Source organism: Lynx rufus, unplaced genomic scaffold (assembly GCF_022079265.1).
Source record: "Lynx rufus isolate CCGP_SWC_20201006 ecotype Redwood Valley unplaced genomic scaffold, mLynRuf1.p SCAF_12, whole genome shotgun sequence".
In the NCBI taxonomy this organism is placed as follows: domain Eukaryota; kingdom Metazoa; phylum Chordata; class Mammalia; order Carnivora; family Felidae; genus Lynx; species Lynx rufus.
In genome coordinates, this window is record NW_025814826.1 from 67,953,904 (window position 1) to 67,965,438 (window position 11,535).

Sequence of the window (11,535 nt, forward strand, 5' to 3'; positions counted from 1 at the left end):
GCAGTGCCCATGGTGGGAGGGACACAGCTGGCACAGAGCTGCTGGGGGTAGGCCTGGGAAAATAGACTTTATTGGCTCCCAGGGAATGGGAGAGCAGGATCAGAAGTGGACACGCTTAGGACCCAGAGACCGGCATTGGGGAGCAAGGTGCCGGGCCTGGCCAGGCCTTGGTTTCCCTGAGGACAGACACGAATGGTGGCCTCACTGCACAGCTGCTCAGAGCCGCCCTGGCAGAGGGGCGAGAATGTGGGCCCCCGGTGCTGGCAGTGCCCTTGGCTCCCGGCACGGTCTGAGGGTGTCATCTCTGGGGCTTCGGGGGCAGCCGGCACCTGCTCCCACACCGTGCTTCACTTCCGGGCCTGTTCGTAGTTGTGGGTGAACCAGGCACAGGTCTCCTTCACAGCTGCAGAGGTGGGCGGGTGACAGGTGGTGGCAGGTGAGGGCCGAGGCTGCGCTGACCTCCACTGGAGGAGATGCGGAGGGTGGGGACCCCAGGACACAGGCAGTCACCCCTTCTGGGTCCTGCCTCCCCGACAAGGGTTTGGACACCAAATCTACAGGATGTCTTCAGCTCCAAGCAAGGAAGCCACTGCTTAAGGAGGGGCAGGAGTGACCCAAAGCCAAGAAGGAGGGGCTGGGAGGTCCCGAGGGATGGGGTGGGAGAGCCACGGGAGGGCCGGGGGCTCACCCTGCTTGAAGGGTGTGAACCGGAAGTCGGGCAAGTAGGTCCGAAGCTTGCCGTTACTGGCCGTCTTCTTGAACTGCCCATCTGACTTGCTTGTATCAAACTAGGTGCCCAGTCAAGGCCACAGCACAAGGGGCACCCGCCCCACCAGCCTGCCCTTGAACCTGCCTTTCCCAGGGGAGCTTTGGGGACAGAAGAGCGCCCCTCCTCTCCAGCTGCCAGGCGAGAGCCATTCTGCATCCATCAGCCCCACAGTGTCCTGCCCCAGAGCCAAAGGATACAGTGACCTCCCCGCGGAAGTCCATGGCCTCCACCACGGCTTCGGCTGCCTCCTGGATAGAGACCTCATCCTCCTCGCCCACTGTGGGGAGCGGGGGGGGGGGGACCAACAGCCAGGTGAGGCCTCCTCCACCCGGCCTTGCAGCTACCCAGCCCCCCGCCACACTCCCATTCCCAGCCCCGGCTGCCCTCGGCACAGACGTGGGTTCTGCCCCGGGGCAGGGGCAGTGGGGCCACAGGGTGCCCACCTGACAGGATGATGGGTTCCACCTCATCGTACTCCCGCAGGACCCAGATGAAGAGCCGAGCCAGGTCCTGGAAGTCAGACGGGGTCAGAGGACACAAGTCACGCCCACCTGGAGCCACAGGCCACCTCTCTTGGGTGGCCCTGTTCGGTGAGGGCACAGCCTGGGCTCCCCGGGGGGGAGGTCTCTCCCTTTGGGCAGCTTAGCCACCCCAGCCTACCTGACAGAGAGAGTCTTATCTTTCACTGAGCTCAGGGCTGCACCCAGCGACTCCCATGGGGCCAGGCACCTATAGGGACCCAGCGAGGACCAGTGGCTGCTGCTCCAGAGGCTCAGCCTGGACCCTCACTCCTTTCTGGGGCTCCCTCACACTATGGCCTTCCCACAGCCAGCATGGCAGGCCAGGGAACGTTCTAGCAGAGAGAGCTAGGCCCAGTCCTGCACAAACCAGTGAGTAGATGAACTGCCTCCGTGGCTTGCCAGTGCCCCACACCGTCAGGGCTGAGCCGCTGCCTGCAGATTCAGGGAGGGGGCAGGTGTCAGAGGGGACTCCACCGGCCACCCCCCACCGCCCCCCCCCCCCGGACCTCACCAAGCAGGCACTCACTCTTAGCCAGGTGCACCTTGTGGATGAGGCCGGGCAGCACGTGGCCGTCCTCGATGTTGAAGTTGTCGTGGGGCCCGAAGACGTTGGTTGGGATGACGGCGGTAAAAGTGCAGCCGTGCTGCTGGAAGTAGGCCCTGCAGGGTCACAGCGTCTCTTGCGGCGCTCGCCTGGGACCGCTGACCCCACCACACCCGCCCTGGCCTCTGAGGGGGGCAAAAACCGAGGCCCGCGAAGAGAGGGCACGATGCTTGGGAGCTGTGCCAAGGTACCCACTGGGCCCTCCTCCCTTTTCCTGTCCGGCCTCAGTCGGGCCAGCGGGCGGACGACCTGTTCTGCACGTCGATCATCCTCTTGGCGTAGGAGTAGCCAAAATTGCTGTTGTGCGGCGGCCCGTTGTGGATCTAGGGGAGCAGAGGCAGCCTTTGCTTTCCGGGCCCCGCCCCACCGGCCCCGCCCCCCGTTGGCCCCGCCCCTCACCATAGTCTCGTCAATAGGGTAGGTGGTCTTGTCCGGGAAGATGCAGGTAGACAGGCAGGAGACCACCTTGCGCACGCCCACCTCGAAGGCCGAGTGCAGGACGTTGTCGTTGATGTGAATGTTTTTCCTCTGGCGTGGGTGTGAGGGGGGTGGGCAGGGCAGATTCAAGCCCCTCTGAATCTGCTGGCAGGACCCCCCCCCCTTACCTGCTCCTCCAGGGACAGAAGCAGGACACACCCCGGCCCCTCCCACGAGGGCAGCACCTGAGCCAGTTTATCCTAACTGCTCCTGGGGACAAGGCTAGATCTCCCAGCATAGACCTCCCAGCAACCATGCCCCCTCTGGGCCTGATACATCCTAGGCAGGCAGTCCTTTGACCCTCCCCCCCCCCCCACCCTTGGGGCCGTGGGGCGGGGCGGGCTGGAGGAGAGGACCACATTCCCTAGCTCAGGGCTGGGCCTCACCCTCACAGGCTGCTGAGGGCAGGCCCGATCTAGCCCCCAACAAGGGTGGAGAGAAGGGGCCCCTCCACTCCCCTAGCCCAAGGAGACTACCCAACTTTACCAGCCGGTAGCAGCTGTGAAGCTTTGGGCAGCCCCACCCCTCCCCAGACCCCACTTTCCCCAGACCCTGGGATGAGACTGGGCATGAGATGGCCCAGACATTTGGAGGTGGAGAGGCTTTGACTAGGCGGCCTTCTTGGATGACTGGCCTGAGACGAGGAAAGCCCTGGGGTGGGGCGCCCCGGGGCAGAATCTGATCTGAGCCTCTGCCATCCCTGCGCCATAAAGACCAGATGCCCAGCAATGGTGGGTCCAAGCCAGGGGCGCCGCCTGGCAGGAGCAGGGCTATAGGCAGAACCTTGCTCCCCTCCTGCCCCTTCCACCACATCCCAGGCCCCCAGGTCAGACACCTCAGACCCAGAGCCCAGCTCACACCTCTGTGCCCCAGAATGCATGGTAGGCCTGGTTCAGCGCAGCTGGACCAGAGATCCTGGGAGCAGAAGGGTCTAGAGACCTGGGGGGGCTCAGCGGGTAGAAACCAACCCTATCGAAGTCAAACAGCGAAGGCTGGCTATTCTCAGTTCCTCCAACCCACAGTCAACTCCATGGCTTTTCCTGTGGGGCCAAATGCCCCCACCCACCTGTACGCCCATCTGCCTACAAAGCGAGTGTGGGTCACCGGGGACCCCATGGGGACTGCCCCCACCAGGCTGTGCCAAGCCCTGACCCTCAGGGGCTTCCTGGGGCCGACAAATGAGCATGAAAAGCCAACAAGAAGTTCCCAGTGCTCCACGGGGCCCTCTCACTTACCCAGAAGTCCAAATTGTATTTGATATTCCGGAACAGGCCCCCCACCATTGCAGCAAGGTGGATGACATGTGTGGGCCGGACCTTTTCAAACAGGGCTCGGGTCTGTGCAGCATCCCTGGGAGGAGCCGGGGAAGGAACTAGCACCCTGGGGGTGGGGTAACGGGGGCAGGAGTAGACAGGGCTGATGGCAGGAAAGGCTGCCACAAAGGAAAGTGGCCCGTGCAGGCGCTGGCTGGTATGAGGGTGTGGACCTCCAGAAGAGATAGGAGGATGTTTGCCTAGGAACAGAGCTGCACACACCCCAGCCAGGCCAGACACCTGGCAGGGAGGACCCAGACCGGAGGCTACCAGGTTCAGGGACAGGCCTGGCCTGGAGCTCTGGGTCTAGAGAGGGTGTGGGTGAGTGTGCTCCAGGGATGGGTCCACTTACGTGAGGTCAGCATCCTTGGAGGAGACGAACACCCAGTCCTCTCCAGGCAGCCCAGCTCCATCTGCTACCACCTCTTGGATGGCTCTGCCCACCAGCCCAGAGCCACCTGTCACTAGGATTCGCACTGACCCCCCAGGCTCACTCATGTTGGCTGCACCTGTGGGGGCAAATGGTGGGAGGCATATGGAGCCCCACTCCCTGTAGATGTCCCTGCGTGGGGTCACTGCCCTTGGTTAGCACTGGGCCCCAGGGCAACTGTCCAAAGGCTAGACCGAGGTTTCCTGGGGCAACTGGGACAGGATGAGACCCGCAGGGGAAGAGAGAGAGCCTGCTGGGGACCACCCGAGTCTCCCCCTCCCCGCCCCATTCCCTAGGAAGCCTTCTGCCTAGAAGCTCACAGGCCATAGGCAAGGAAGAGGAGAGCCCGTATTTGCAGTCCGGTGCCCGGTGGCAGCCAGCTGCTCCAGGAGAGCCTCTGCCAGCCTAGTTCCTCCTAGGCAGGTGGCACTTCCGGCTCAGAACTGGACAAGCCTCGGGGCGCCACCACCCTCGAGAACCCTAGCCTAGGGTCTGGAAATCTGCTCGGGCCCCTACAGGACGGCTCTGACCCAGCTGCAGGGCCTGATGGCCAGCATCAACCGGAGGGGATACTGCCGCGACATCGGCTGCTCCCGACCGCGCCTACAGTCCAGCAGCAGGTCGGTGGGGAAACACCACCGCGGCCGGGACTCCTCCCACGCCCCGTTCCTCTCCCAGATCTCCGGGACACCTCCACGCCCTCGGAGTCCCCACACCCCTCAGGGTTCTGCGGCTGTCACGGAACATCAAGGGCCGGAGCCGCAGCTCGCCACGCCGGGTCCCCGCCGGGATCCTCGGCGCCGCCGCGCGGCGTCTCACCTGTGCACTGCCCCACCTGCCCGTCGCCCGAAGAGCGGCTTCCGGCAGCGGATTGAGCGTCCAGACGCGTGCAGGGGCCAGGTGGAGGGGGCGGAACCGGGAGGGACCCGGCGGGCACTCCCGCGGCACTCTGGGAAATGCAGTCCCGGGGGCGCCCCGGGCGCTGTCGGGAAGTGGAGTCCGGGAACGCGCCGCCGCCTGGGAAATGTAGTTCTCGGTGCTCCGCCTCCCCGAGGCCTCAGGGTACCAGACAGAGAGACCCCGTTTGCTCCGCCGGGGCGGGTGGGTAGTGGGAGAGCCGCGGAGGCCGCGTGTACGCGGAAACTCCGCAGCATCAGAAAGGGGGAGCGGCAGGCGCCCGGCCGCGGCTGCAGGACAGCGACCGGCCGCGGGACGGCCTCGGGGGGTGAGGCGCGAGCTGCGGGGTCCGAAGGGCAGACCGCGGCCGGCGCGCTGGCCGGCGCCGTCCTTTGAGCGCCGCGGGGACGGGCGGGTCTCGGACCTCTGGGTATCGGGGTGAAAGGTCGCGTGGAGACCCACGGGCCTTTCTCTCTAAATGCAGATATTTAACAGCAACCGACCTTGCTAACACACTGGCAGACAGAATGTGCTGTGCCCTCCGACCTTGACAACATATTATTATGAAAATATATTCCATTTAAAAAACATCCATAAATTTGGGGGCGCTTGGGTGGCTCACTGGGTTAGGCTGGCTCAGGTCATGATCTTACAGTTCCCCGGTTGGAGGCCCACCTCCGGCTCTGCGCTGACAGCGGGGAACCTGCTCAGGACACTCGCGCGCGCGCGTTCTCTCTCTCTCTCTCTCTCTCTCTCTCTCTCTCTGCCCCTCCCCTGCTCCTCTCTCTCTGTCTCTCCCCTGCACGTGCTTTTTTTTCTGTCTCTCAAAATAAATAAACTTTAACAATAAACAAATTTTATATACCTAGAAGTCAAGAAACCATCAGAGACGGACGAATAATTAGCACTGCTAATGGGGCGCCTGGGTGGCCCAGTCCCTTGAGCGTGGACCCCAGCTCAGGTCGCCATCTCGAGGATCACTCTGCTGTCAGCCTGTCAGTGCAGAGCCGGGAGCCTGTTTCAGATCCTCTGTCCCTCTCTCTCTCTGTCCCTCCCCCACTTGCGCTCTCCCAAAAATAAAAAAAAAATAAAAAAAATAAAAAACAAACCGCACTTCCCACACTGCTGTATAGTCATCCTGTATAATTTAGTTTTCTTGTCTGCATTTCACCAGTTACTAAGCCGGGTGTTATAATCAAAATTTGTCACATAATTTGTATTCTTTTGACCATAATGCCACATCAGATGGTCTTTCCTAAGTCTTTGTAGTTTTCTGGTTTTGTTTTTTTGTTTTTTAGTTTGCTTCGATTTGGAGAAACTGCTTTACTGAGGCCGTAGCAGCTGGAATTGACAAGAAAAATCCATAAAGCAGTACTCAGATTCAGAAATGGACCGTGGATTTTTACATATCACATTCCCATACTCTAAGAGGTTGCATATGGTAATGTATTGGTATTGCAGAAAATGCTAGCAAATGCTTTAATTCAGATTTAAAATCGTCCCCCGCTACGGAGTGTCATTTACTATCACAGCAGTGCAATATTTCGTAAGCTCTTTCACATTTTCTGATGCTGGAATATTATAAAGAAGACAAAAAATAGCAAACGACATCCAATTTACAATTCTTTAAAAAAAAAAATTTAATGTTTATTCATCGTTGAGACACAGACAGAGACAGAGTGTGAGCGGCCGGGGGGGCAGAGAGAGAAGGAAACGGAATCCGAAGCAGGCTCCAGGCTCTGAGCTGTCAGCACAGAGCCCATGCAGGGGCTTGAACTCCTGAACCGTGAGATCGTGACCTGAGCTGAAATTGGACGCTCAACTGACTGAGCCTCCCAGGGCACCCCTATTTACAACTCTTCTTGGTAGGTATAGTTTCATCTGTAACAATCAGAAAATCATTTCTACTAAAATTACATTTGGGCTTATTTTTGTGAGAATGTTCTCCTTCGTGGTCATGCAAACATTTTTGTTTCTCGTTGTTTCCATCTCACATATTTATCGGAATGTAACTCTTGTGTGTTTCATGTTCTGTTTCTGTCAGTTTAGAAAAACACTCTCTCTAAAAGTAAACAATCCATTTTAAAATTCCCTTTGAAAGTGGAATTATCAACCTTAGCTCTCTTTAGGGTTCGGTCAGCTTTACAAATATCAGAAACAACCAGTAACAGTTCATATCAAATCGCTGAGGCAGCACGAATTCAAAACTGATCTTCTTTTCTAGGAAAGACAGTCGGTTCTTGTGAGCACCTTTTGTGTGCCCTCTCTCTTAGAGCTTCCACATCTGTTCAATGCCAGACCTAATTCCTTTAGTGTTTAGCCCCAGATCCCGGGATGTGTCTTAGGCAGGGAGAGATTCAAGGTCAAAATTGATCCATATTTCATCAAGGTGTTCTATCTCTAGGCCAAATCAAAAAACACCCTGATTTTGAGTTATTTTAAGGAGCATTAACAGCACGACTGAGGCCACACCTCAAGCACAGATAAAACGATGCTCCACAGATGACACAGTAATACACCTAGTTTTCCAGCCTAAGTTCTGGCTGGTTCACCTTTTTCTCTACTAACTATTTTAGTTCCATTTTCTTAGGTTTGCCTTCAACAATCTTTTAAATCCGTGCATATGATTCAAGGTTTTTTATTTTTATTTTTAATTTTTTTTTAATTTTTTTTTTCAACGTTTATTTATTTTTGGGACAGAGAGAGACAGAGCATGAACAGGGGAGCGGCAGAGAGAGAGGGAGACACAGAATCGGAAACAGGCTCCAGGCTCCGAGCCATCAGCCCAGAGCCTGACGCGGGGCTCGAACTCATGGACCGCGAGATCGTGACCTGGTTGAAGTCGGACGCTTAACCGACTGCGCCACCCAGGCGCCCTATTTTTAATTTTTTTAACATTTATTTTTGAGAAACAGAGAGAGAGCATGAGTGGGGGAAGAACAGAGAGAAAGGGAGATAGAGAATCTGAAGCAGGCTCCAGGCTCTGAGCTGTCAGCACAGAGTCCAATGTGGGGCTCGAACCCGTGAACCCTGAGATCAGGACCTGAGCCGAAGTCAGATGTTTGACTGAGCCCCAGGTGCCCCCAAATTCAAGGTTTAAAAAAAAAAAAAAGCTTTTCACTTAAGTCAAAACCTGAGCCACTTCAAAATGAGTAAAATCAGTGAAATACTTATCAAGTTTTCATTTTCATTTTTGGAAGTTCATTATTATAGATAATACACATTGGTTGTTGGGGTGTCTGGGTGGCTCAGTTAGTTAAGTGTCAGACTCTTGATTTCAGCTCAGGTCATGATCTTACAGTTTGTGAGTTCCAGTCCCGAGTTGGGCTCTATGCTGACAGCATGGAGACTGCTTGGATTCTCTCTCTCCCTCTCTCTCTGCCCCTCCCCTGCTTGCTGTCTCTCTCTCTCTCTCTCTCAAAAAAAAAATTTTTTTTTGAAGAGCAGGATATCTGTGGGTTGTACAGGGGAAGTTGAATGGTGGAGGCACTTAGGTAAGAAAGAAGGTAAACTAGCGAGTCAGATCTTTCTTGCTTTCCTTCCTGTTCCAATCTGGGGTTTTAAGAGTACCCAGAGGGGCGCCTGGGTGGCGCAGTCGGTTAAGCGTCCGACTTCAGCCAGGTCACGATCTCGCGGTCTGTGAGTTCGAGCCCCGTGTCAGGCTCTGGGCTGATGGCTCAGAGCCTGGAGCCTGTTTCCGATTCTGTGTCTCCTTCTCTCTCTGCCCCTCCCCCGTTCATGCTCTGTCTCTCTCTGTCCCAAAAATAAATAAACGTTGAAAAAAAAAAAAAAAGAGTACCCAGAAATTAATGCAGGATTTCCAATAGTGGCTGAGGAATATTTTGCAACTCATATTTCATATTCATATTGCATATGCAACTCATTTCAATTCATATTTCTCTTAAATCTACATATATGTACGCATAGATGAAACACGCATTTGACTTAAGGAAAGGACTGGGAACAAGCAAAATACGGTTTTAGGGATTGATTTAAAAAATTATTGAGGGCAAGTAGATACCACTGGCACCGATATGGTTGGAGAAGATAAAAGTGAACAAGCCAGAAATTTTGGCCAAAAAAGCAGGAGCATTTTTTGTGCGACATGTCATGTCACGGGGAGACCTGACTTTAACTGTACTGATCATGATGACATTCTCTAGATCAAACACAGTATTTTCTGGATCTGCCCAAAGCTGAAACGTCTTGGAAAACCACATCACATTTGACCTTGTCATCAGCCTTGGACATGTGATAGGAGTGCTGACTATGGGCTTCACGTATGTTTAATTTAGATACTGGAAGGCTGAAGACCTAAGCAAGACAGCGGAAGGTTCCCAAAGAGCAAATCATGGTCCCAAGTGGCAAACAGAGTTACTTTTTTTTAAACTTTTTTTTTATGTTTATTTATTTCTGAGACAGAGCATGAGCAGGGGAGGGTCAGAGACAGAGGGAGACACAGAATCAGAAGCAGGCTCCAGGCTCTGAGCTGTCAGCACAGAGCCCCACACGGGGCTTGAACTCGGGAACGGTGAGATCATGGCCGAGGCCGAAGTCAGACGCCCGACCAACTGAGCCACCCAGGCACCCCAATCTTGTCCATGTTTTAAGAGAGGCAGTCCTGTCTCCACTCAGGCATCTGTAAGAGGCCTTGTCCTCCAGGAAGCGCTCCTTGCCTTGCTGAGGGGGCCCAGGGGCACAGCCGCTTTTCCAACTTCTGATTGTTACAATTCCCTGTGAATCCTCCCCTCCCTGCATCTCACCCCTTGTGAATATCGTCCTTCCTCAACTTCCTTCAGATTTTCTTTTGCTTCCAAAACCTTGCTCTGGCTGGGCTATTATGATAGTCATCACGACCCAGACGTGGGCTTAGGGTCCACCTTGCAATGCAGGGAGGGGGCAGCTGCCAGCCGCTAAGCAGAGGGTGGGTCTCTGAGGCAGCGTGACTGGTCCCCTTCCATGGCGTTTCTCATCTGCCACTAAGTTCTCATGGCAACAAGGGCTCTGCAGCCACACTCCAGCATCAGAGAGCTAGTCTGGGGGGGGGGGTGGGCAACAGGAATTAACTCCCGCAGGAGCCTGGTGAGCAGAGGCGGGTGGCCCTCCCACAGTGCTAACCCCCCAGGCATCCTCACAGTGTCCTTCCTGGGAGTCGGGCCTGTAAGAGAAGCCATGCAACCCCAGCAAGGTTTTGAATGGAATTGAGATTAAGCATATGCTGTTTCTTGGGTGCCTGTGCTGGGTGAAGGTGGCATTTCTGGAGGCCTCAGCCAGGACAGCCCTCACTGCCCCTGCAGATCCAGGAAAGGCTCTACTCCCAGCCAGCCTCCCTCTCCTCTGCGGGGAGCCCAGGGTCCCGCTGACTGTCCCTGCTTCACGGGTCCCCCAGGCCTGTGCTGAAGGTTGGGAGAGGTCTGGCTCTGCTCTGACCCCTTAGCTTCAACATCATCCTATTTCTAAGTCTCTTAGAATTCTTTTGAAGTCATCTCTACCCCCAACGTGGAGCTAGAAGTCACGACCCTGAGATCGAGAGCCACATGCTCTATAGAGCAAGCCGGCCAGCCAGGCGCTCCCTAAATCTTTTTTGTTTGTTTGTTTGTTTTTAAGTGTATTTATTTTGAGAGGGAGGGAGAGAGTTTCAAGCAGGCTCCTTGCTGTCAGCACAGCGCCCAGTGTAGGGGTTGAACCCACGAACTGTGAGATCATGACCTGAGCCGAAATGAGGAGTCAGATGCTGAACTGACTGAGCCACACAGGTGCCCCCCCCAAGTCTCAAATAGGGATGGGGGGGTCTGTGCAGTCCTCCTTTGCTGGCCAGTTGACAACCTGCATCGCGTGATTACATTGTGTGTAACCTCCTATGTATCATGAGGCCATCACTTCAAAGTTTACTCACACACCTCCACTCACTGTGGCTGCAACACTCATTTCTTTTCTTTTCTTTTTTTTTTTTTTTTTTTTTTTGAGAGAGAGAGAGAGAGAGTGCGTGGGGGGAGGGCAAAGGGAGAGAGAGAATTCCATGCGAGCTCCGTGCTCGGCGCAGACCAGGATGTGGGGCTTGATCTCATGACCACAAGGTCGTCACCTGAGTTGAAATCAAGAGTTGGAAGCCCAACCGACTGAGCCCCCCCCCCCCACCCAGGCGCCCGTCGTGTCTTTTCAATACAATTACTCTCAAGACACTTTTCTCCGACAGGACACTGTGTACAAGGGCGGGGTGTTTAACTCGCTTTATGGGGATACTGGCTCACCATATGGAAAAGAATCAGATTCCAACATCTCATCATATTCAGAAATAAATTCCAGATGGCTGGAAGACCTAAGCATGGAAAGTAAAAGCGTTAAACCTCCCTGAGAAAAGGGGCACCCACCCAGCTCAGTCAGTGGAGCCAGCGACTCTTGACCTTGGGTTGTAAGTTCGAGCCCCACGTGTGTGTAGAGAGTACTTAAAAATCTTAAAAAACAAAAACCCTCTCTGAGAGGAATGGACGGTGAACATCACAAAGGAAAAGAGACCCCAGGGC

The 11,535-nt window shown here is 55.3% G+C and overlaps 1 protein-coding gene across 1 annotated transcript; it reads right to left on the reverse strand.

Moving 5' to 3' along the window:
- Positions 1 to 48: 48 nt before the first annotated feature.
- GFUS (GDP-L-fucose synthase) lies at positions 49 to 5,020 on the reverse strand. Its single transcript, XM_047074285.1, has 11 exons — positions 4,934 to 5,020; positions 4,037 to 4,193; positions 3,607 to 3,721; positions 2,294 to 2,422; positions 2,144 to 2,217; positions 1,817 to 1,950; positions 1,658 to 1,722; positions 1,213 to 1,279; positions 967 to 1,046; positions 689 to 788; positions 49 to 403 (listed from the first exon to the last, which is right to left on the reverse strand). The coding sequence occupies exons 2-11, from the start codon at positions 4,180 to 4,182 to the stop codon at positions 348 to 350; spliced, it is 966 nt and encodes a 321-aa protein (XP_046930241.1). The 5' UTR covers positions 4,183 to 4,193; positions 4,934 to 5,020; the 3' UTR covers positions 49 to 347.
- Positions 5,021 to 11,535: the final 6,515 nt, after the last annotated feature.